Source organism: Perna viridis, chromosome 14, assembly GCF_037379345.1.
Source record: "Perna viridis isolate PV_CMFRI_1.1 ecotype Kerala chromosome 14, ASM3737934v1, whole genome shotgun sequence".
In the NCBI taxonomy this organism is placed as follows: Eukaryota; Metazoa; Mollusca; class Bivalvia; order Mytilida; family Mytilidae; genus Perna; species Perna viridis.
The window spans coordinates 16134643-16162221 of NC_142458.1; the positions used below are offsets into that span (position 1 = coordinate 16134643).

The window sequence follows — 27579 nt, forward strand, 5'->3', positions numbered from 1 at the left end:
CCTTATAAGGAGTGATACACACGAATATTTCGAAAGAGGGGTCTTTTACTCAATAAAACATGTGCTTGATTGGTGTAAGCACAAGCGAACGCACCCATAACGAAAAAGTTGTAAGTTATGTTCCCCAGTCCGATTCTTACCCAAACAATAACAAATTCTTGTTGAAGCTTGTTTTTACAGAATTTCAGAAATGGGAACACCACAAAGAATACAGAATTACATGGATAGACATAAACTTACTCCTCTTTTTGAGGTAATGGATTGAAAATGAGTTAAATGAAATATCGGAAGCTTTCACAAATAAGCATGATAGAACCATTTAAAAAAATGTGATTAAAAAATATTGTTGTGGAAGATTGTAGATCAACTTCATTATAGGATTGAACAGTTATTTTCGGTCGTTCTTACATGTATGAATGGATCTCAGAGCTCCCAAACCCAATGAACAGCCGAAGGGCATTCATGTAATGTTTAGGAGTGGAGAGATCCGTTCATACATGAGTGAATGACTAAAAATAGCCGTTCAATCCTTATAATTCTATCTGACAGTCAAAGTTATCCTCTTACAGCCTCAGTTGACTATATTGATACACTATGTTTATAGTGTTGGAGCATGGACAAATATTTACACATTACCGGCTGCACAACAGTGAAGGTGGCATCGACAAAGTGATAGTTGGCATTGAAAAATATGAGATGTTAGCAATTCAACAGGAATATGATTATGAAGGAAATACAACAAGGAAGAAGGAAAATTACAACAAGGTGTTTTCAAGGTTTCAGTCAGAATCTGTGATAAGTTTCTTTCCCTGAGCTGAAAATTACTCTCTGTAAACAAACTTGTCTGGTAAAATCAATGTGCATGTAATAAATTATTATTATGGATATATTATGCTGTTCAGTTTGTTGCCACACTCTTTCAAACTACACGGCCGCCATATTGGTTTCAAGTTGACTGGCGTTCATGCATGTATGAACAATCTGGCATAGTTCATGCATGTATGAACTTTCTGGCAACGACGTTCTCCGCCAACCAAAAACAGCTATAAGCATGAAGAATCTTGTGATTAGAATTAAATTTATGTAAACTGGTTCTATAAAATACATGTATGTTCAAGCACTGGGAGGTTCAACATTATTGAATTTTCATTTCTACTTACCAAGCAGCTCTAGCTATTATATATATGTTTGTGCAGGTCTCAATCCTCAATCTGTTTTGTTGTAGAAATATAACAGTTCTGCATGAATGACAGGAATATTGTACACATGACACATGATATACACAACTGTTGCACTTAAAACTGCTGCAACTGTCATCTTTGCCTGAATTCCAAATTGATTGCCTTTTCCTATCTTAAAATACAATGTAAATCTTAAATTTGAATAAAGATTTGAGCTACATAGTATATTTTTTCCAAGGTGGAAAAGGTTCTTGAACAGCAAGTGAAACAGCTTTGAAAGGTACATAAGTACATGCTAATTTTCCTGGACTTTTCAATGAATAAATTATGCCAAAGAAAAAAAAAATGCATTAAAGACAAGTGTTACATTTTAAATGAAAAAAAATAACACTTAGGGGACAACCATTTGATTCTGGAGGGGGAACAGCTATTTTTTTCATAAATTTGTAAATCAGAAATTTTATTTTCAAACGCTATACTGCTAAATTATTTATTTTCATTATACTGTATGGTAGAATCTGGAGGCAAAAATTGTGTTTTAATTATTGTGAAAGTATTTTAATTTGCAGATACAAATTTTTGTAGATCAGGGAAGAAAAACAAGTTCTTGGATGTTTGGATTCATGTTTTTGAAGTTTTCAGTATACATATCAATGGGAATCTACTATTTGCTGGGAACCAAATTTTGTGGTTTGACCTACCATTGAAAATTGGTACCCCACGAACAATAGTACTTTCACAGTAATAACTAGGTATGGGAGGCCAGAATACATTTGTATTCATTTCAAAAGTTTCCAGGCCAAGTTTTTGATTTACATCGCCACTCCCAGAATCAAATGGTTGTCTTGTCTATTTTTTTTTATTCTGATAAGGGTGCATTTCTTTTTTTCTTGCTGCAGAACTTTCCTGTTAAGGCTGTTTCTACTGACTTCCTACCCTACTGATATCATGCAGTTTTGGTTGATAACTTTTATTAGGGACCATCTCAAGAATGTTTAATATTTTATGTAAACTTCCATTGCTGATGGACTCTCTTTGTGCCCACTTAACTATACAAATAATAGTGAGCTCTTCATGTCATTACGTACATGTACCTTTCTTAATTTCCCTTTAAGGTCATCAATACTGACAAAAAAATTCATGTCCCTGACGTAACAAAAAAGTGACTGGCAAATAAAGAGAATGTAATATTTCTCTTTAAAAAATATAGTTATAAGATAACATTTCAATAAAAATAATTTAACTTTTCTAATACTCTTGAGATTTTTTTAAAAAAGAAGACAATTTTCTAATAAACGAAAAGAATATAATCTGTCCATGTTTAAGTGTAAGTGTTTGTAAGAATCAAGCAAAATGGGAAAATCAGAAACATGCATGTCAAAAAGCCCACCCATCTGACAATAAAATATCACTCATGGATGCTTTCTCTATTTAAAAAGACCATTATTTGATCTCTGCATCATCAGATTTGTTCAGAAATTTTTCAAAAGAATCTTAGAAAAGTGAGGTTTTTGACAGAGTTATCTGCCCATGGAATGTTCTATTTCAGTGCATTTCAATGAAATTGTAACTCAATGGTCCAGCATGATATGGAAAATCTTGTCTGTTTTCCTTCATTCTGATTGTGCAAATAGTCAAATCACACAATCAGAATGATGGGTTTTTCATACCATGTTTCCCCTACTGCCTGATCCTTACAGGGACTGACACTTAAAAGTTCAGGAAAAGTTGATGTTCAAATGTATCTTTTTCTGTCATTCCATTACTCTCCATTGCCGTTTTAAGGATATAGCTTCAACTGTATTTTCCACATTGAAGCATACTGGTGGCTCAAGATAGGATTAAGGCAATATTTGTCTGTTTGAAATTTATGTAGGCAGTCATGAGCTGCATCAAAAATTTTTGATGTGCATTTTTTGATGTCATAGGTTATGTGCAAAAAATTCTCTCCATCTCCCGAGGACAGTTGTATTTCTGCAAGGAATCTGCATAAATTATGAATCTTGGAAAGATAGATTAAAACAAGGAAAAATCTTTAAAAAACAAATTAGTAAATATCATATGAATTTGGTGTTTTTTTGTCAGTTCCACATGAAGTACATGTACATGTGTACGTATATGGTTTTAAAAAAATTCTTGCTAAGTCAAGTGCTTGTGGAAAATATGTCTTGTAACGTGAAAGACATCTCACAAGTTTCACTAATAATGTATCAATCTAAATTTCTATAAAATAAATCATGCAGTTTAAATATCTGCTTCCTTTGTTCCCGTGCAGTTTCTCTGATCATTTGCCACTAGCTGACCTCTGCATAAATGAAGAGATTTTCTAGAATGGAAGTGAATTGTGAAATTTGTCTATCCAAAGGGTATCATCCCAAATTGAAACACCCTAGTTGCATATTACTGAGTTTCTAAGTTATAATTAACTTCATACTATGTGAAAGTTACATAGGGTTCAACACTTAACACTAGTCCTTTAGCCCAAGATTTTTTTTCTTCTTGTGTACTTTCAATTTCATACTTCTCTAATGGGAAAATAAAAGACTTATATTAGAATACTGCTGGTTTGTATTTCAAGATTTGATAGGGTAAATTGGGATTTAGTAATAACAAATATCTGTTTATAGACTCTGCTGACATCATCAAGGCCAAAAAAATTATAGCCTTGTTTCCTGCTACCAGCAAAAATAAAAATAAATAAAAAAAAACAGGGTAGGTAGGTAAGGAAATTATTTTATTTTTCAAAAACATGTACATTAAGTTAATGGGAAAACAATATAGACTTCAATGGTGCTTGAGTCAGAATGGCCATAATATGTTTAGGATAGGCACAAAAAATTATGGCAGGTAGGTAGGAAGAAACTGACAATGTTTTTTTTACCTAAATTCAAAATACAATGTAAATCTCTAATTGGCCTTTGCAAATGCAACTTTACAATGCAATACAACTCCTAATTTTACTACATGTTTACATATTACCCTAATGGAGTCATTTGTTTTTATTGCAGGAGTTAATGAACAAAGTTCTCCATGAGCAGCCTGATGACCCTTATGTTTACCTGATAAAAATATTGTACAGAAAAGCTGGCATTGATGCCCCAGCTGTAAGTTGTAAATTCAATTACAGGATTGTAAGGACCATAATGCTACTGTTTTTTTTTATTTTTTTGGTGTTTTGTTTTGGAAGGGTAAATATACAATTCTTCTTGAATATCCCTCTCCCTTTGCAAACAAAATTTTGCTTGACAACTTGATTTTGAAATCGTGTGGTCAATCAGTTCATCTGTCCAGCTGACTTTTCACATACTTTGTATGCCAAAATGCTCCTAAATTGTTCAATGGACTTTGATGAAACTTACATACATATACATGTAGAATTGACATCATATTTAGATGTACATTGTATATAACGGAGTAATCAAGGGAACCAAGATTCTAGCGGAAGTCAAAAGAATGTAATCCAAGGACAAAAACCCGACATGGAAAACAGACAAAGAACATAAAGTAACTAAAACAATATATACAAAGTAACAAAAGTAAATGAGCAACTCAGACTCAACTAAAAACTGGGAGCATGGAGCAGGTGCACAGGTAGGGTAAGCATCATCTGCTTTTCTAGAAATACCTGCATGATGCAAGGTACATTTGTTTGCCTTCTACTTTGAAAGAAGATAATCAAACATAAGGGTTGTCCATGTTACAAGCATGGGTAATACCCAGTGTGCCAATTCATCGTTCTATTATTAAAACTATGATAACAAAGTATTATTTGAATTTGGAATTACTTTGGAATTAAGAAAATAACCAAAAATAAATTTGTTAAACTAACCCTTATTTAGTGGGTTGGTCATGCTGGCATGGCTAAGGAGTAAGGTTAACAGAAGTCATGGAAAACTTACCAACCCACCTTAGTCATGATGGCATGACTAACCCCCTTTGTAGGGGTAAGTTTTACAAATATTTTTTTTGACTTATTTTCTTAAATCCAAAATAATTCCAAATTCAAATAATAGCTTTTTAATATAGATTATTTGGAAGTTAAATGTTTGATATGCATTCATCCTATTTCTACTATCATAAATGAAGATACATGTGTAATTACATGGTCTTACAAGAGAAACACTGTTTTATTTCTGATCTAAAACCAATACTATCGCTTGACATAAAATAAGTAAAAAAATACAGATTACAGAGTACAGATACATTGTATAAGCTTCCTGGAATGTAAGAAGAGATTTATTATATTTTAGGATATTAGGCTTGGAGCTGTACGAAAAAGTTCTCCTGAGAGATTAGGTAATGTATCCATCAATCAATCAATCAATCAATCAAAATATGTATAATTTTTTTCTTTATCATTCATGGTGCAGATGAATAAAACATGTTTATGATTGTTTTATTTAAATTGTAATTATTGTACAGAAACTTCTAACATGTTTTTTTTTTTTTTTTTTTTTTTTTTTTTGTTAATTGCTTTATGGTTTCACTTCAGTGAGAGTAGTTATTGCAATAATTGAAATAAAGCAAAGTATTTCTTGTAAACAAAAGAGATGTCTCCCTAACTTGTTACCATACAAACCTCCCAAAAACTTTGTCCGACACAGTCGGTATATTTTCACTTTTTACCCTTTGACCTTAAAGATGCTCTTCCATGGAAACGCAAGTCACCTGATCACGATTCTGTTTCCCAATTGGTCCAATACTGATAACTTAGTTGCATTAGAACAAAAATGTATCGAAAATTGAATTTGCATGCCATGTGTTAATGTCCTGAATGAAATGTAGAAAATTATAGTTAAATAGAACAAATTTTACTGCATCAACAATCTTTTTTTTAAAGATAGTACTTGTTTTTAAGTAGCACTTCAGCTAAGGATCATGCAAAATGTGATTCATGAGGAAATAGCCTACATATTTTTATTTTTGACATTTTGTTTGAAATTTCATAGTAAACAGAGATAAACATGTGGTTTTTCATACAACCTGTGCTCTTAGGAGATAAAAATTATATAGAATGCACTGTAGATTTCAAAATTAAGAGAGATAACTCTGTAAATGGCACTCAAATACAATAGAATTTACTATATTTTCAATATCAATTATCTCCTAAGAGCAGACAGATTTGAATGAATAATTACACATTTCATAGTATAGACCCATAAAACAACTTAATTACAAAAATAAAAATATGTAGCCTTTTTTGGGGTGTATCACATTTTTCATGATTTTGTGCGATTCTTACAAAGACAGCTACTTAATTTGATTTGATTGGTTGGTTTTCTGTTATCTGACCATGTTATTTTTGTATAACTTGTTTGGGTATTGTGACCTCATTCACATTGATAGGTCTGCAGTCCACAATTCAAATCATCACAAACAAAATAACATTTTGATAAGGAACAAATTCATAATATTTAAATTTGATTCAGTTAGAAATTAAAGTATAAGGAATATTTCTATTTTTTTTAACTGGTTACCAGTATACAAAATAACCTGATTATAATTGATCTCATCACACTTTTGATTAAGTGTTTTATGGTTAATAAGTGTAAACTGCCACAAGGCCATATGAGCTATTGCCATCACTATGTGTCCGTCGTGGTCTGTTGTCATCAGTCGTCTTCTGTTTACTATTTACATTATCTCCTCTGAAATCACTCGACAGATTGTAACAGAACTTTGCATGAATGTTCCTAAGTGTTTTTTAACAATCCTTGTGTGGGGATTTTTGATCTTGCAAAAAAAAACATGACCACAATTACTTAAAATAGACCATATGGGTCAAATTGCAGAAATTCGCCAATTTCTCAGAAACAGTTTATTTTAAAATCTATCATATGGTAAATTGTTCTTCATGATGGGATGGACCTATGCCAAAATTTTCAGATAGATCTGATGATGAATAACATGGCTACCATTACTAAGAACTGAGGTTTGGGGAAATAACTAGAAAACCAGTGGGTTGATTTAGCCAAATATTGATCAGCATGGGACCTATGCTAAAATTTTCATGAAGATCTGTTGATCGATGTTGGAATTATGAATTATTGCTCTTGAAGAGTAAAAAAATGACCATGATAGATTTATTTTATAATATGAAAACAGGGTAGATAACTAAGACACTCTCTATTGATTAAATTATTCTTGTAACAGTAGTATAGTAAGGTTAAGAATCCAGCTTTAGAAAGCTAAAAAGATTATGTTTGACCAGATGAGCAATTTAGGCTACTAGTTTCTTAGTTTCTTCAATCAAACTACTTTCAAATAGTTTTGAATATCTGACCATTCCTGAAATCCTACTATAATGTTCTTGAAAGAAATTGTTCATGAAATTATAAATTTTGCGTTACAGGTCTAAATCCAAAAATTGTAAAATAATACTGCCACTCATATATCAGGGTTTGCAGTATATGAAGCTGTTTAAATCAAGCTCCTGTCTATTAAAAGAACTCTTTAATCGTATACAGTGAAACTGGTCTAAACTGAATCCTCTTGAAGGAATTGCTCATAACGATGTTTTGTTTAGACATGTTACTTGTTTATGCAGGGTTTTGTTTAGACAGGTTGCTTGTTTATGTATGGTTCTGTTTAGACAGGTTGTTTGTTTATGCTGGGTTCTGTTTAGACAGGTATCTTGTTTATTCAGGGTTCTGTTTAGACAGGTAGCTAGTTTATTCAGGGTTCAGCTTAGGCAGGTTTCAGTGTACAAGTTTTATTACATTATTTTTTTAATAGCAAGAAGAGCAAAGAGTCCAGATCCTGCCAGAAAGTCAGCAAATTGGGGAACCACATCAATAGGTAAGATTTCTCCACTCTTGAATGTAAAATTTTAAATTTAACTTGCTTGCTAGAGCTCATGCATTGAAAAATCTGTATTTTCTTCTGGAACAGGGTTATATCGCTACAAGATTGAAGTCATCACTACAGAAGTTTTATGGTCGTCATCATGAACTCGTGGATCGTTATGGTGTATCCATCTGCACCATGAAAACTGATTTATTCAACGGGTCATAGTTTTCTTTTCCTCGTTTGTCTACCCCGGACTTGACTTTTTATGATCAACTCCGGGGGGTGTTTCTAGAAAAGCAGAGGACGCTTACCCTACCGGTGCACCAGGTCCATGCTCCCAGTTTTTAGTGGAGTCTGAGTTGCTCATTTGCTTTTGTTACTTTGTATGTATGATTTTTGTTACTTTATGTTCTTTGTTGTGTATGTCTGTTTTCCATGTTTGGTCTTTGTCCCTGGATTACATTCTTTTGATTACCGCTATAACCTTGGTTCCCTTGATTACTCTTTTAAACCATCATTAAATGGAAAATTATTTAAACAACCCTACCAGAGGAAGAATCTATATTTATATTGACTAATACTTAATTTTGCATTTTAAAGGTTATCACATGTTTTTGGGCATTTGTATTTTTTTTTAATAAGAAAAACATTAATTTTATTGCATCAAGAATTTTCTGCAATTTATTTTTGCTTTTTTTTGTTAGCTACGAAATAAGGTTTAGCATTGAAAGTGTGTGAAATAATGAAGAACGAACATTACAAAAAATAAAAAGTTAGTTACAGTACATAAGGTAACATATAAAAAGTGAAAGAAAACATACTGAAATCCAAAATATATAAATTGATAAATGTTAAACCAGGAATCTGCAGAAAGCTTAAAATATGGACCAGGTGCATTGGAAGGGTTACGAATCCTTTGCTTTTCTGTCAACTCCCTCTAAGATACTGATATATCAAAGTTGTTAAATAATAAACATTGAAAGATACTCTTAATAATGACAGGACCATGACCAATTATTTTTTTTTTTTTAAATGTACATTTCTCATTTGGATTTCAGCAGCAGAAAGCTTTATTGTTTGTGGGATACCAATTTTCATGACTTTCATGGGCTTGACAAACCACAAAAAATGGTACCATATCAAAAAGGAAATTTCCCTTCATTTGTAAGATGTAGTTGTCAATTTCATAGCAGTTAAATTTTGGATTATCCTTGTAAATTTGTAAAAATTCCCCAAAAACATATCTTTATTTTAGATGACAGAAATTATGACAAGCCATGGTTGACCCACAGTAAGAAACTGAAACCAAAGAGTCCAGAGCTAGAAACCACTAAACCAGGTTTGTTACTAGAAAATCTAAAGTCTGTTTTACTGCTTAGCTGTTAATCATGGACTTAAATGTGCAGGAGGTCTAATAAGTGGGGGTCAGAGGTCAATGATCTTAATTTCTGACCTTTGAAATTTTCTTTACCTAGGTCCTTGAATTTCAACTTTTCATCGTTACGGTTTTCCACAAATTGACCAATGACTAGAAACTTGAAAAAGTCCCAGACTTTCCACGCTTGAGTGTAAATTTGAACTTCTGGTGAGATTGATTTGAAATGGCCAAAATCTGAATAGGTGTTGTTTCCCTCTTTTTCGGGAGCCTCCTGGTATTTCATAAAATAATCAACAATCTCCTGCATATTCAGAATTAGGGCAAAAATGAACAAATTATAGCCCACTTTTTGAAATTTTCTTGGTCAGAATCCCCTCTTTTTAAATATCTGCATCTGCACCTGCACCATTTTAAACCTCTTTTTCTTAAGATTTCCACAGTTAACATTTAGTAACTTAGTATTTTATATGTATTCAATTAGTGATGATTAGTTATATGCATTTGCTTGGTAAAGTATTTTTATCTTTCAATAGTGAAAAAAGACATAGGTATAATATTTTCCTTTGTTAGAAATTGAGTTAATGAAGATTTGGTAGTGTTGTTAAGTAGGACTCCAGCTAAGGATCATGCAAAATGTGATTCATGGGGAAAAAGCCTACATATTTTTATGTTTGATATTTTGTTGAAATGTCATAGTAAACAGAAATTAGCATGTGGTTTTTCATATAACCTGTGCTCTTAGGAGATAAAAATTTTATAGAATGCGCTGTTGATTTCAAAATTAAGGGAGATAACTCTGTAAATGGCACTCAAATACAATAGAATCTATTGGATTTTCAATGTGAATTATGTAATGAGAGCAGGCAGATTTGAATGAATAATTACGCATTTCATAGTATAGACCCATAAAACAACCTAATTACAAAAATAAAAATATGTAGCCTTTTTGGGGGTGTATCACATTTTTTCAGATTTTGCATGATTCTTACAAGGACAGCTACTTAATTATTTAATTGGTTGTTTGAGTGTGTTTCTTTGGGGGGGAGAGGTTAAATATGTGGACCATGAAATTTTAAACTAAAAAAAGTGATACATGTACAAGATCCACTGTACTTTCAAAATAATTTCTTAAACAAGTAATGAGAATTTTTTTAGTGATTATATTGCCATTATTTCAGCACAATCTTCTACAAGGACATTTCACCGTCCTCAAACTACACACATTTCATCTGTGTCATCTCCACGGACACAAAACCGTTCTCACACTGCACAAGCCTCTTCATCACCCAGATCTCAGGCACATCATTCTTATCCTAGGTCCAAGCAAGCACTTTCATCACCAAGATTGGAAGAACATCCTTTTCTTGATGATTTATTGATAGTTACTCCTATTTTGCCAGGTTTCTGTTTTTGTCTAAGCATGTGGGAATGGAAATGAAATAGACTTGTAAATGTACAAAGTACCAAACCTGTTAACTCTACCACATAAGTGGGGAGACTCCCCCAAAATCATTGAAAAATTCAAAATCTCCCACATAAAAATATAAGCTAAGATTTGTTGGAGATTTTGGTTAAAATTATTATATTTACCTACTAAAATATCAAATTTTTACATAAAAATTTGCTTTCACATAAAAACCGTATGAGACAAAGGGGGAGAATCTCCCACATGAACTGTTCCAAATTTTAACAGGTATGAAAGTACTGGTATCACCTTTGAATTGAATGTGCTGTTTCTCCCATGTTTTTTTTAGAAAGATGTGACTTGATTAAAACATTGTTTAACATAGTCCTTGTTACTGCATATAATAGATGCTTTTATGATAACTATGGCAAATTTATTGTATTGTTAAAGAGTGGATATATGCAATTTTACATGTTTGACACCTGGAAACAGTCAAAACAAATATTTGGATGTTGGAAATTTCTTGAAGCAGAGCATATGCCCTCTCAATTGCCTTGGAATTAATTATCATAAAAAAGCCTTTTGAAATGAGTACAAGAAAGAAAATAATAGTTGCTGCTAAAATATTGTACAAATATATATTGTGTAATTTTTTACAAGTGCTTGGTAATTTTTCCATCTTATATGTCAAATCTAACTTGTAAATATTAGATGAATGTATTTCCTAACATTGTGTGATATGGTATACCAATATTTATGGTGCATTATATGGTAAAATACTAATTGGGATTGGTTTCAGTGTGCTAGGATTCCACTTGCCCTATCAGGCAAGTGAAATTTTGGTGTAGGAAAGTTGTAAATTAAATTCTACATTTCATACAGCAAGTAGAAAACTATTTGAAACTATTTTGAATATTTGAAGGATTTCTTATCTTTGGAAAGCAGACTTTAACTGTGCTAAAGTTACCGGTAATCTTTATTTGGAGTTTTTCCCATGGAAACTTAAAATTTTCAAAAAATCCTAGAACACAGGGTTTCTTATAATGGTTCCAATATATTTTCTTAATGTTAAAGAGAAAATTCATCCACTTATTTCATTTAAACAAAGAGTGTTATGGGTAACCTTGGAAACCATTTTCATTAAGTTCAGTGTTATTATTGAAACTAGTGAACATATTTCATTGTAGTATCATTTGAACAGGCCATATAGAAGTTCTGTTATATGTTATCATAAACAATTTTTTTCATATTCATGGATTTATTTATGTTCCTAAACTCAGCATATTAGTTCATTGTTATGCGCAGTATATTAGCTTGAATTGAATGGTTTTTTTTAATGGCATGCAGCAGAATCCTTCCCATACAAGAATGACATGTTTTCTGGCGTTTGTGCATGAAGGCTTGTTTACTGGTTTTTTATTATGTCAATATCCTTATGGGAAATTTATAATATGAAAATTCAAAAAAGGTTAATGAAAAAAAAAATACAACTGATAACTTTTATTTTATCATTCATGCTTAAAATGCTACAAAGTAGAATGTAAGGTCCAAATATATACTGCATTCCTGTATAATATATAAATCACTCTGAAAATTTACATTTTATTGTAACAACCATTATCTGTCCATAGTCTAGTGTTTTAAACTTCTAAATATGTCAGCATTTCATTTACAGGTCGTCGACAGAAACAGGGTTGGAACACAGATACCAAGGTCACTGCTACTAGTTTTGATGACCTTTTTGAAGGTCAAGCCAAGGCTGAGGAAATTAAAGGAAACTTTAGACCACAGACTACTAAAGACGTTAAAAGTGCTTGGGCTTCTTCTGGACTTGGGGTAATTAATATACTCCCTTAGGGAGAGTGCTGTCCTACATGCCAATTACAGTATGTGCAGTATAAGTGAGTGAGTAAAGGAGAGCATGAACGGTTACCAGTTTGCTTACCTGTAAACTCTTCCACAGTAGGGATAGACTCCCACAAAATCATTGAAAAATTTAGAATCTACTTTAACAAAAAATGAAACATTGTGGGAGATTTTTTTACAATTACTACATTTTGTGGAAAAAAAATAGTTAAAAATTTGCGTTTACATAAAAATCTTCCATACGAGACAGTGCCAATGTGGGAAAATATGTTTTCTGCATACTGACTCCCAATGAAAATATCAATATTTTGTTTATTCAATCATACCATCCACTTCACTGAAATGGAGAGGTAACAGTAACAGTAGATGGGATCCAGTTCAAACTGGTTCGCTTGGGAACAGTTTAAACCAGGGTACATGTCAAGTTAGATTTATCTGGATTGGATAATGGGTCACAAAAAAAGTTATAATAATGTGAAAGTACTTTAATTTTACACACTCCTAAGTAGTGTGTAAAATTTTGTCCATTTCAGTTGCCTGTACTAAAGTTGAGTCCACACAAGAATTTCTTTAAAACATTTTTTTTAAAAGTGAAAAGACAAGAAGTGTTGCCCTTTGATTTTGTCAACTTCATTATTACCAACTCAGGATTTATATGCACTAGCTTGTGTCCCTTTGAAGACAAACAGGTTTACCAGTATTGCATTACAATATAATTCAATAATAAATTGTAAAGAATAAGATTATGTATGTTGAACAATACTAAGATTTAAGTCCATGCATTCTCAGAAGTATTATATTTTGGTTAATAATAATAAACAATTGATTATCCTATTTATTATATACATTTTCTAGAAAAAATTAATGCTGTGTTCAAATAACTCTTAAATTTGTTGAATGACATTCCAAATCATCAGTGATGTCAAATAAAATTTATGTCACAAGAGAAAAGTGTAGTGAGAGAAAGTCCAAGAGTGCAATAGGAGTTTGTTTCACTTAGTACTACATAGCGTGTAGCCATTTGATCAGGAATTGAAAAATGAGATCGAAATGGATTCATCTGTTTGTTTTATACTACTATAGGATGGAGAAGACATATTTAAGAGCCCGAACTACAGAGGACCGCGAACATCACGAAATGATGAAGATCCACTAGCTGGTGAATTGATGAATGCCAGAGATTCAGCACAAAAAGATGATAGAGAGAACTACAGGTAAGGTAACAGTAAATAGGATCCAGTTCAAACTGGTTCACTTGGGGTACAGTTTTAACTAGAGTACATATGAAGTTAGATTGATCTGGATTGGACAGTTGGTCACAGATCTGGATTGGACAGTTGGTCACAGATCTGGATTGGACAGTTGGTCACAGATCTGGATTGGACAGTTGGTCACAGATCTGGATTGGACAGTTGGTCACAAAAAAAAAGATTCTGATACTGTGTAAATATTAATTTGTGGATACCAATTTTAGCGAATTGGGGAAGAAACACAAATTTGTGGATTCTTGAATTTGTGAATTTTAGGTTTTCATCATACACATCAATGGAAATCTCCTTTTCCTTGGGAACCAAATTTTGTTGTTTGGCCTACCCATGAAAACCACGAAAATTGGTACCCCACAAACATTTGTGCTTTCACAGTATGTTATATTTATTTGGTCAAATTTATTTCTCTTTTTTTGTACTGTGATGGTACTATAGTAATATATTTTTATAATGTACAAAATTATATATATTTTCATGATATTTGTATTGTATGCATTCAACTTTATTGCTTTAAAATATATTCAAATTCTGAACTTATAAAGGTATAGATAAGCTTATACTTGTATAATTATGCTTTTTGAAATTATTTGCAGTAAAATGTAAGTATAATGCACATGCTGCTTGCTAGATGGTTATATGAAACAGGGTTTTCATGAGAAGAGATGAAATTTACTAATATACATTTTGTATCATTTCATCTTTGCTCTGAATTTAAGACAATTCATTTGCTTTGTAAATTTTTGTAAAATTTGAGTTGTATGAGCTGCTTTGGATTCGTTGTTGATTCTTCTATACCATTTTCATAAACTATATGATTCCTCATACAGAACCTCAATGGGGTGAACTTTTTATTGGGCATTGGATAATGAGGCATGGGACAATGCAGCATGGGGCATGGAAAATGAGGCATCAGAATTTATTAGGTACACATTAATAATAAACAAAGTTTTTACTTTAATTTTGAATGGTATTTATTACCTGTTTTATTTTGTTGAATATGAATATTGAAGGGATATTGGTAATGGAGGATGTGTAATGGGACAACAGGGTACGGGAAATTATGAAACAATTGGGAATAGAAAGAGTGGGACAGTTGGTCCATAAAACAAACTGTCTCTCCATATTTTTATCATTTCGTCTGCTTGTTTATCCACCACACCTTTGTTATCAGATGATACCTAATCTTTTAAACTTTAAAACAATGATCTCGACCATTTAGAAAAAAAGAATCAAGTTCAAATATTATTTTGTTTGTATTTATCACTCAAGAGTTATTGCCCCTTTTGAAAATTTTACATGGAGGGACAGAACTCTAATACTGTTGATCTTGTGATTCAGATTTGAACATAATAACTTTTTATTGAAATTTTATCTCTTCACATATTCTCATAGGAAAAGGTATGCTAAAACACAGTACACCTGCTTATTCCCAAATTATGTTAATGTCTTTATGATTGTAGAGGGCTAGATTTAATAAGTACTATAATGATGCCTTAATTTTATAGAATCTGCACATTTCACTTGATAGAACCTTCCCTTTTTTCCACGTTATTAGTCTGGCCAAGTATTTATATTTAGAAAGTTGTGAGTAGTTTATAGAAGACCCATACACCGAGAATCTATTAACTTTATTAGTATTTCTATATTGCAAATGTCAGTTAAACATTGATTACAAGTTGAATATGGATGGGAGTTTGTGGTTTCTATCATAGGCCTCCTTTTTAGCAAACAAAATTGGGTAGGTTTATAATTCAGAACTTCCTAGATTGGTTTAAGCTCCTTTTATATTATGTTATTACTGGTGGGCATTACTGTCTAGATTTGAGACAGAACACCAACTTTTGTGACATCAAAGATAGACTGTATTCATTACAAAACTGAAACTTTTGGTCCTAATTATCGATTTCTACTAGACTTTTCACCAAAAACAGTTTATAAACCAGGTAATATTCTGATAAACATTAGAACCTGCATGATGGAGGTTTAAAATCCTGATTGCCAGACTGGTCTGTCAAGAGTAATTAAAGGTTGATGACAGGGACGCAGGAGTGAGGACAGGGAACCATCAAATATGGTTTCAAGTTTCTCTGCTCTTTAGTGCCAGTGTACCTCATTGGATTGAAAACAAGCTTGGTTAAGAAAGGTCAATAACTAGGACTTTCACTGTTGCAAGAAGTTTGACTCACCATTCAAAATAAGTTTCAATGGCTTAAAATGATATTTTCTACTGAATGCAATTGATTGATCTTCATATATAAACACATTTACAAGGAATGACACATCATATTTGTTTATTTTATTGGATTGGATTGATTTTAAGTAGCACTCCTCCTTAGAATCATGCAAAATGTGATTCATGGTTGGAAAGCCTACATATTTTTATTTTTGATATTTTGTTTAAATTGTTATAGTAAACAAAAATTGACATGTGGTTTTTCATATAACCCGTGCTCATAGGAGATAAAAATTATATAGAATGCACTGTAGATTTCAAAATTAAGGGAGATAACTCTGTAAATGGCACTCAAATACAATAGAATCTACTGGATTTTTTTCATTGAGGATTATCTCCTAAGAGCAGGCAGATTTGAATGAATAATTAAACATTTCATAGTATAGACCCATAAAACAAACTAATTACAAAAATAAAAATATGTAGCCTTTTTTGGGTAGTATCACATTTTTCAGATTTTGCATGATTCTTACAAAGACATCTACTTAATATACAGTGAGGCAATAAATTTGATTAATTTCAAAGTATTTTACTTATATATTCCTTGTTTGTCTCAGTGTAGTATAAGAAAATAGAAAAGTAATGGATCAAAAGTATATTTTTTTTTGTGATAAAAGGTTGATAAAAATATGTATACACTGAAAAAAGTCTTGCAGCTTTATAAGTACTAGTTTCCTTCACTTCTGAATTTTTCTTTTAATATATTTCTTTTAATTAATCATTTCCAATAAAATTTGTAAGCTAGCTTTGAAATTTGATTTTACTCAATGAATTTTTTTATGTCTTACAGCACTGGACATGTCCGAGGACCAAAAGTTGATTCACAAAAACGTAAACAGGAACTGAACCAATATCTGCAAGAGAAAGACAAACATTCAGATGACTCAGGGTATATTGATGAACCAGAAGAACAGGATGATGCTATTGAACTTCTTGGTAGGATATACAACAGTTTTCACATTTTAATGAGTATAAAGAATACTGTGAACTGTGAAATTTTTGCGACCTTTAAATGTTTTTAAACAAAACTGGAACTTAACTTTTTGTAGGTTTAAAGTGCTCAGGAGCTGACATGTCAATTAACTGCCAGTAGTCCTTAGTTTGTACATTTGTGTAATTTATATTCATTGTCTTTATTTCCATTATAACAAGGGACTCTGACCTTTTTTAACTATTTTTTTAGCTGATTTTAATTGTGTATTATTTTTTCCACAGTGGCCAGATTTTAATGGGGGAGGGTTGTGATCATGCCAAAGTACTTTAACCCTGCCACATTTTTTGTGCCTGTCTCAAGTTAGGAATATATGGCCTCTGTATGTCGTATTTTGTTTTCACCTTTAGTTTATTTTTATGTTACTTGAGTATATAGCTAGGCAACTCATTAGCTGTACCTACATGTATGTATTATGATGTTTTGGGGCCAGCTGCAGCCAGCCCTATAGTATGAGGGTTTCCTCGTCGTTCAATGAAGATCAATAAATGGCTTTCATCAAACATTTTCATCCAGGTGGAGTGGTTGTCACTTTGACATATACCCCATACATATTCTCGTTATCATGACATGAGTGTAATGGTATTTGTTGTACGTGTCACTGCATGTATATATTAGCATTTGAAATAAGTGAGTGTCATATATTAGGCCTAATATAGCACATATCCTCACATGAGAGAACCTTGTTGTTCATTGAAGACCATTTGGTGGCCTTAGGCGCACATTTTCATGCCATCGGGTTGTTGTCTTTTTGACATATACACCATTCCTATTCTCATTTTATTTGCTATTTTTGTATTGAGGTCTGTATCATGAAAACTAAACTGTTATGAATATTTTCTTTCAAGGACATTAATGATATGATGTGAGGAATGATTGTAAAAATTTTAAATTGTTCAAAAGTAGATTTATTCATGAAAACATAGATGGGCAAAAATTTCCCAATTTACAGTAATACTAGTTTTGAAGGTTTAGAACATGAATTATCAGTAGAATACACTGCAACATATGCTTTTGATATGTTCTGGACATATGAAAGATTCAATTCATTAAAAGAGTAATCAAGGGAACCAAGGTTCTAGCGGAAATTGAAAGAAAGTAATCCAGGGACATAGACCAAACATGGAAAACAGACATACACAACAAAGAATATTAAGTAACTAAAATAATATGTACAAAGTATCAAAAACAAATGAGCAGCTCTGACTCCACTAAAAACTGGGAGCATGTACCAGGTGCACCAGTATGGTAAGCTTCCTCTGCTTTTCTAGAAACAGAAACATGTAAATAAATAAAGATATCTTATCTGAGTAGCTACTTAATTGAGTGAGCATATCATTCTTTTGGGTTACAATACATGTATTTGTGGATTACATTTTTGAATCAATAGTTGTTATCTGAAATAAACTACATTTTGGTTGTGTTTTCATTGGCTTTGATCTTTCATGGATTTGTTTTCTCTTTAGAGGATGCAGAAGATCTGAGAAGAGAAGGTGTCAGGAACATTCCCACATCTGGGTACAGACTGAGCAAGGTAGGTATTTTATTCCATATTTGGCCATTCTTGTTCAAATAGAAAATGAAGGTTCAGAGGATGCTTACCCTACCAGTGCACCTGGTCCATGCTCCCAGTTTTTAGTGGAGTCTTAGTTGCTCATTTGCTTTTGTTACTTTGTATGTATGATTTTAGTTACTTTATGTTCTTTGTTGTGTATGTCTCCTTTTCCATGTCTGGTCTTTGTCCCTGGATTACATTCTTTTGAGTACCACTATAACCTTGGTTCCCTTGATTACTCCTTCATGAAACTCTTCTTCATTAACTGACTGTTGTCTGATTTCTAATCTTTAATCCGCTCATTGGCACTCAATATGAGGAATTTATCCAGATTATTTCAAATCCAAATCTATAATTGCCATTATTGACTAATTCAATTGTTCAACAATTTTCATATTTTCTTTGCTCTTTTTAACACCAAAATGTTTGACGGAATTGTAAAGGTTTGTAGTGCTATCTTTATAAAACCTGTAATGTATTTTTGCTTCTTTATTTCCTACATACTTTAACAGGTGATGAGACAGAGACATGAAGATGCTAATGTCAAATTGAACATAAAGTAAGTGTTGTTCGAATAACTTTCATCTTAAGTAGCAGTTTTTGTAAGAATCATGCAAAATCTGAAAAATGTGATACACCCCAAAAAAGGCTACATATTTTTATTTTTGTTATTAATTTGTTTTATGGGTCTATATTGTGAAATATGTAATTCTTCGTTCATGTTTGTCTGCTCTTAGGAGATAATCAACATTGAAAATACAATAATCTATTGTATTTGAGTGCCATTTACCGAGTTGTCTTCCTTAATTTTGAAATCTATAGTGCATTCTATATGATTTTTTTATCTCCTATGAACATGAGTTATATGAAAAACCACATGTAACTTTAAGTTGACTATGACATTTCAAACAAAATATCAAAAATAAAAATATGTAGGCTTTCCAACCATGAATCACATTTTGCATGATTCTTATGTGGAGTGCTACTTATTAGATTAGGCATATTGAAGGTTTAAGGGCTGCTGAATGAATATCAAGCAGAATGTATAGTTGAACGATCCTGGTTACAGTCCATGAACCGATCTGTGGAACGATTTGACCGATCGATGACTGTTGACTTATTGATCGCTGACGGACCAATGACCATTGACCGATCTGATAACCGTTTTGTTATGTAAAATGACGTAAGATCTGTTTTAAATAAACGAAATGTAAAAAAAAATATAAATTGATGTTTAAATATATTACATTGTGTAAATATGTATGAAATTGACAAAGAAAACAACAAAAACCGTAAAATACATTGACCACTCTGGGGTCACATGATGCGATCACCAATTAAATGGATCGGTTTGATGGATCGATGACTGACCGGAAACTGATCGGTGATCGATGACCGATCGCAATTTTTCTTGCATGGATCGGTTCAGGTACTGAATGGATTAGTGATATTATCAGATATTTGTTATTGCCTTTTTTCTAGCTTATCCTTAACTTTTGAAAAATTTGTTGTTTGAACTCCAAATGGCATTACCCTTGTTAAGTCATATTATAGGAATTATTGCACTCTTACTAATGGTTACTTAATCTCGAAAATGTTATGCTCATATACAAAAATATGATCTACTGAATTGATAAAATAAAATATCTCAATAGACCTGATAATGATAAGTAATAAAGTACAAAATAATTTCTTTGTGTTAAATTGCTGTTCAATGCCATTAAAAGTTATTTTTTTGGTTTTCATGCCATTTTTCATGGAGAAGGCATTTCATTTTACCTTTTTATTTCTGAAAAGAAGATATTTGGTTGCATTTTCATATATCATTCACACCCTGAAAATAATGATGAGAACAATGCTTTTTTGCTTTTATTTTGTTTCTATGGCAATCAAATTGAGTAATGAGGCCCCATTCAAAAGAAACAATGGATGGCCTGAGAATCAGGAAGTTATTTCAGTTGGGCTAAAGCCACAATGTTGTTAATGTCATGACTTTTCACTGAAAGTTAATTGACTGTTCAAAAGTTGTTGCTCTTGAATGAAATGTTGTTTACGTGATTATTTATGATAATTTAGTTACTAATCGTGGCTTTGAATTTTCAAAGGTTATATGATACTGATAGTGTAAAACGCAGGGGTAAGATGTTGTGGCACCCCATTCTGTTCTCAGTTATTTTAAAAATTCTCATACAAATTATAAATGTTATATTTCAATATGTAAGTACCAATTCATATAAAATTCAGACATGGCCAATGATAGAGGTGATTCAGGTGCAGAAAAAACCCATTAAACAGACAATGCTTTCTTGATCTACATATGCCATATTTTAATGTAATTATGGTCTTTTCTGCATGCAGACTGTGTTATGGAGTAAACCATGCATTCAGCTCCCACTTAAATTAACCAAATCTAGAACAAAATTTCATGTACAGCCTCTCAAAAGTGCAATAACCCAATGACAAACTAAAATTGGTTATTTGGTCCATAACTGTGTCTAAATTAGAAATAAGAGAGAATTTGGTGGGTTTTTGACATGCATGAATCACCTCCTGCCTGATATTTATACAGACTGTTATGGTACTTAATTTAAGTCCAGTACTTGAATTATGAATTCTATTTTTGTGGTTTGACAAAGTTTAATTGATCATATGGTATTCTTTTCTGCACTTGGAAGTGGAAACAAAAATAAACAAGACCAAGCAATTGAAAGAATGAGAACATCTGGTTTTTGAAATGATTTGATTTTGTATGAGAATTTTTGTTTGTACATGTACAACATTTTTAACATTTTTTTCATTTTTATTAACAAATGAGGCAACTTCTACACTTCAACAGTTATTGATATGTCTAACTTCTAAAACATAATTTTGATTCATTTGAAGATGTACATACTCCAGTGAAATTTGCAATGTGTTTAAAATTGGCTGTAAATCATATTGACAAGGTGTTTATGTAAAAGTCATTCTGTGAATATACTAATTTTTGCTATTTCCATAATAGACAGAATATTACCCACAATTCGATCAATAAATGATGGTTATCATTTTTTTGAAATTATGAAAAATTAATGCACACCAAACTGTCCACTTGGCAGATTCTGCAAAAATCAATTTGTTTACAATATCCCCAGATTTTGTACACATCCCTAAATTGGATGCTTTCCAAGAGAATAAATACTTATTTTTCATAATGCCATTGATTAAAAGACTTCATAGTTTAGAATTTGCCTCAGCCATTTTTGTTGTAGTTCCTAACCATTAGTTCACTGTTATAAGCAGGCATTTTCTTTCTCATGTTTTCTTTCTGCTGATATTTTCAGTCTATACACGGGAATGCGCCCCCAGTACAGCTTCACAGGTCGGTATTTTGGTTTCCTTTGTTTGCTCTTCTCTCCTTTTTTATTGTTCAATTGAGAATTTTCTATGAGGCAAGGATTTCTGGTACAAAAACCTTTGTCTGAGGTATTAATGTTGATGCATTTATGAAGTTTCTGTTAAATAAAAACTATGAAAATGATTTCTTGGATGTTTTTATTTCTTTGAAAAGAAAAATGGGGAACTCAAGAAAATAAAGATCAAATGCAGAGACTAGTTATAGAAGAAATCACAGAATTTATGCACACTGTATGGTGTTTTTACAAGCTGTATTTTGAGTGTTGGTCACTTTCCACCTATTATATTGACTTTTCTAGCTGTTGATGGACATGGGAATTCTAATTTTGCACAGCTCTTCATTTTTAGTAGCTATCGTTAAAAGCTTTGAAAATGATCACTTTAAATGTGATGCCATGCTATAGCTAAGCAGCTTGATTCTCTAGACGTTTATTTTTTTTTCAGTTTAATGGTTTTCTGATAACACATACAACTTCATGTGGTGCACAATTTCACTAATTACCACCACTAAAGTGGATATTGATTACAATATTTTAAAGGCATTTTTAAAATTAAAAATATTTTGTTTCATGACTTTCAACATTGTAATTTTACAGCATACAATTGTTTACTTTTTGTTGTAAACAAATCAGCATGGAAATTAGTATCAATGTAAATAATTTTTAAACTTTTTGAATTTTTTTACCAGTGAAAAAACTCAATCTGCCAAAAAAAATGACCATAAAAACAGATACACTTATACTCTTCTTGATAGTTCATCTTTAAGAGAATCCCTTTGTATTTTTTCTCCAGATGATAGATACAGTACACAACAGTATAATGGCAGTCCATTAGAATCAGACCAGGAAGATAGACCTGTATCTGGTGTGTATACAATTCTTTATACAGGAAAACCTGTCTAAACCAAATTTTGAATAATCTGAAACCTGTCTAAACCAAACATTGAATAATCTGAAGACCTGTCTAAACCAAATATTGAATAATCTGAGGACCTGTCTAAATTACACACTTTTAAAGTTCTCTTATATCAATTTAAGAGGGAGTCCATGTAGAAACCAGGCAGTTCCTATGATATGGATGACACATGGTATATTTTATCAGACTGGATTTTTTGTTCCTAAGTAATATTTATATCATATGTATGTCAAATATTATTATTTAATAAGATATTTTTAAATTGATGATGGATAGCCCAGAAATTGATTTCAAATTTTTTTTTAAAAAGCAACCAAATTTTGCTATTTTGAACCTTTGTAAACCAAACACCTGTCTAAAACGAAACCAATTTTAAAGTCCAAAAGTGGTTTAGTTTAGAAAGGTATCACTGTATTTTTAAAAGATGATACAGGAAGTACAACTCTGCAAAGTTTTCTTTCATTCTTGAAAATTACATCAATAAATTAATTATAGAGTTTGGAAACATTAGGTTGAGATTTGAAAAAAAAAAAAAAAATTGTGCACCATCTTGATGACATCTTCTGCATTTTGTAAGAAAATAGTTGTTCTCTATGATTTGATCCTTTTTTTTTACATCATGGACAGCTAGATATTTGCAATATCACACCATGGATGATGTGATATGAACCACTGATTTGAAAAATTCGCCTTGCGATTTGTTGTGTATCATTTTCTATAAAACCTGATTGTTCAAAAGTGACGTGATGTTTAAACACCGTTCTCCCGACACAATTGGTGATGTCATAGTGGGACTATTACTATACTTTCCAGTTTTACAGATGCAGAATATCAAGTGATCAAAATATCCCAAAGGAATCATAAAGAAAAGGGTTTAATAAATTTTGAAAATTGAATATTGCAAAATATCAACTTGCTGTACCTGTGTATTATATTGTTTTATGGCCAGCTGCAGCCTGCTGTGTGGTATGAGAGTTTCCTCGTAGTTCATTGAAAACCAATGGATGGCGTTTGGCTGACATTTTCATCCTACTGGGGTTGTTGTTTTTTTGACATATACACCATATACCCCATACTTAGTCTCTGTATATTGCTTTATATAATGTTAACATCATAATGAACAAGCCTCAGTAAGTTTGTTATGACACTGAAATTAAATAACTTGAGTTGATTGTTTGCGTTATTCAACTTTTGCTCATTATGAAACCAATAATTCTCTTTATAGATCTCTTCCTAAGAATAAAATAACCATAGTTTTGAATAAAAATATTTTCTGTTTTGCAAAGACATAATCCTGTTAAACAGTTATCACATACATGTATGTAACATTGTGTTGTGCAATGCTGTATTTGTAGATACTGTTCTATCAGAAATTACTTCCTGATTATAAGGTTAGGATTAAAATGTTGTGTACATATATAGACATTAATTGTGCACTGACTTGGTATAAAACTGATATATACGGATTAGGTTTTGAACCATGGGAAAATGTGAGGCAGTGCTGAGCATTTTCACTTGTTCAAGCGAAGTCAGTGCATTTTTATTGTTTTAAAATCTATACTGCAACAAAATTTTAAAAGAAAAAAGACAAACAATTTTTTTTTTTTTATTTGAAGCGTACAACATCATGACGTCTTCAAAACAATGTAATGCTTGTGGCGTCACAACAGAAAATCATATCCAGTTAGTGACCATATACAGGACAAATTATTTCACATGATTTTCACATGATTTTCACATGAATTTCACATGATTTTCACCTGAATTAAACAAATAAACTTCATGATAAATTTCATGTTAAATTCAGGTGAATCAAGTCTTCACATGAAATTCACATGAATTGATAACGTGAAAGTCGTGTTAAGTGAATGTCTTATGAAAATCATGTTAATTTCATGCAAAGTTCACATGAATTTCACATGAAGCTTGGTTAAAATGAACTTCAAGTGAAAAATAGTTGCCTGTGTATGTCACTTGTAAATCTTTGGTCAATGCATTTTGGCTGCTTGAATAGAACAATTACAGTATAAATGAAATTTTAATAATAGAACACAGAAGTGAAGATTTTATTCATTTTTCAGGAATGTCAGGATACCAGCCATCACCAGGGGATAGTGAGGATGATGAGTTTGAATCTGTGTCACAAGTTACTGGTCCTGTAAGTAATAAAATTCCTATAGCAGAGACAGAGTGTCAGCCATGTCCTACATATGTGTGGTGGATTTGAAACATGAATGGCTCCAAATAGTTCTGTTGGAAATGACATATATGTATGTGATTTTAATGCAGGGGCAGACAGGTGTTTTAGAAGGTTTGAAAGTCTGTTTTTTCCATTGTCGAAACATTATCAACAAAGTTCTAAATTAAGCACAAATAGCTTTGTCCTTCTTAGGGGAAGCCCAAAATGATATTACTATTAGGATACTTAGACAATGCACGTTCACCCTGTTGTTGCTTAGAATCTGAAATATTCAATCTGCACTTTTATTTCTTTTTGTATTAGAGAATAAATCCTTTGATTAAATTTAGACAAATGCAGTACAAACTTGGCCCTGATGAAAATGTAAAGCCATAATCTCTGATATTTTAAAGGCTGCATGTCTAATGGTGAATAATATGGTGTCATAGTGGACTCTGTGTTTTTGACAGTGCCTTTTATTATAAATAATATCTTGTATACTAGAAATCAACTATTTTTGTGACAAAAAAATCCATTTTTTATTTATATTTTTCCTAGAGGAGACCTGTGTGGAATGTTGTGGACTCTGATGGTAAGATTACTTATCATAATAATAATTTCATTGAAGTAGATTTTGATATTTGAACTTGTTTTGAATTACAGTTTAGTTGTGAATTGAGATGTACTCACTCCACTGCATGGTCATACTGATATTTAAAATAATGCATGCGCACAATAAATACATGGATTTATCACTATTTTGTTTAAAATCCCTTTGATCTTGCTATACGATAATTTTCAACCTCCGTCTGTTGTGTGAGAATGAAAATTATTGGATAGCTGCACAACATATGTGACATCATGTAGCACTTCGCTGAAAAATAGTCTCAAAAGGAAACTTTGCAGCGCTTATAAAACTTACATATTTAGGTTAGGAAAACTGAAAATAAAAGAAAACTAACACTTTACACTTCAACAAAAGAGTGATAAACAGACTCTCGGGAGTTTCTCATGATCATTTCATCTTGCGGCAAAGCCTTTCGAAGAGATCAGCATGAGAACTCCCTTCCATTGAAAAAATATGAAATAATCTAATAGGATCCTTTATTCTATGACATTAATGAACATACTTTAGTTATTTGCATTGTCCAACTTGATATTTTATAACTATAAATGTATCAAAGTGTGCAATCTCATATTTTTTTTCAGGAGAGTCATACAACCCAAAAATGTCAAAAACATTACCGGAGCCATCAAGGTCAAGGAAGTCAAACAGTCAAAGGTAAGGGTAACCTTTGACCTGACTAAGGCCTATTAAGACCCATGCAAATTGAAGCCTAATATCAGTGAAGTTGTTTTGATGCTTGATTTTTCTCTATTTTCTGTCATGATGTATAAGTTTCAATGTTGACACATTTTGACTTTCCTTTATAGAACACAGTTCCAATGTCCCCCTGTCCCATCAACAAAGGGCAATAACTCTGCCAAAATAATGTTCAGGGCTCATTTGTTTAGGTAAAAATTGGTGAACAATTGAAAACATGAATGCTTACAATGTTGGATGGATGTATGGCATTTCTATGTTCCAACCGGTGGTGGAAATATAGAAATTCTCAAACTGACTGGCATAAGGGGGCATGCTGCAGTGATTTTCATTTTTTTCTTATTGAATAATCAACCAAACTCTTTGGGGATCCCCTCTTTGGATCTGCCAAAGCCAACATTTTGTTGTGACAGGTGACAATAAAACTGTTCATATGTTGAAACTTTCTTTACAGTCACATGTTGCCAATTTCCTAGTTACTGGTATCACTATGCAACTCTTTATATAACATTGGAAAGTCAGTTCAACTTACTGCAGCAACTTAACATATTTATTGCTTACACATTGTTACAGTAGAAAGATGGCAGCTACAGTTCCTGTAAGATTTGATGACACACCATACCCCAGCAGGTCTAGGGAGAGTGCTGATTCATTCCTCCAGGGCAGGGAAACATGGTCTGGTAGAGTCCCAGATACACAGGTTAGTATCTAACCATACCCCAGCAGGTCTAGGGAGAGTGCTGATTCATTCCTCCAGGGCAGGGAAACATGGTCTGGTAGTCTCAGATACACAGGTAAGTATCTAACCATACCCCAGCAGGTGTATGAAGAGTGCTGATTCCTTTCTCCAGGGCAGGGAAACATGATCCAGTAGAGTCCCTGATACACAGGTAAGTATTTAACAAACCCCAGCAGGTCTATGGAGAGTGCTGATTCATTTCTCCTGGGCAGGGAAACATGGTCCGGTAGAGTCCCTGATACACAAGTTAGTATCTAACTATATCCCAGCAGGTCTATGAAGAGTGCTGATTCATTCCTCCAGGGCAGGGAAACATGGTCTGATAGTCTCCCTGATACACAAGTTAGTATCTAACTATATCCC

General features: G+C 32.2%; 1 protein-coding gene across 4 annotated transcripts in view; it reads left to right on the plus strand.

Moving 5' to 3' along the window:
* Positions 1-97: 97 nt before the first annotated feature.
* Positions 98-27579, plus strand: part of LOC148598384 (uncharacterized protein C8orf34 homolog) — a 31058-nt gene continuing 3576 nt past the window's right edge. Inside the window, exons 1-17 of one of the 4 annotated variants that reach the window (XM_088560646.1) lie at positions 98-253; positions 4190-4285; positions 5432-5477; positions 7917-7979; positions 9226-9309; positions 9882-9896; positions 12429-12589; positions 13703-13833; positions 16911-17056; positions 18578-18645; positions 19179-19225; positions 21987-22024; positions 22852-22923; positions 25056-25132; positions 25712-25745; positions 26363-26435; positions 27051-27177. In XM_088560646.1, coding sequence (XP_088416772.1) covers positions 191-253; positions 4190-4285; positions 5432-5477; positions 7917-7979; positions 9226-9309; positions 9882-9896; positions 12429-12589; positions 13703-13833; positions 16911-17056; positions 18578-18645; positions 19179-19225; positions 21987-22024; positions 22852-22923; positions 25056-25132; positions 25712-25745; positions 26363-26435; positions 27051-27177 — 1341 coding nt within the window. In that variant the 5' untranslated portion in view covers positions 98-190. Of the gene's footprint in view, positions 254-4189; positions 4286-5431; positions 5478-7916; positions 7980-9225; positions 9310-9881; positions 9897-10526; positions 10749-12428; positions 12590-13702; positions 13834-16910; positions 17057-18577; positions 18646-19178; positions 19226-20771; positions 20804-21986; positions 22025-22851; positions 22924-25055; positions 25133-25711; positions 25746-26362; positions 26436-27050; positions 27178-27579 lie in introns of all 4 variants that reach the window. The other 3 variants (XM_088560645.1, XM_088560644.1, XM_088560647.1) reach the window with 3 other exon arrangements.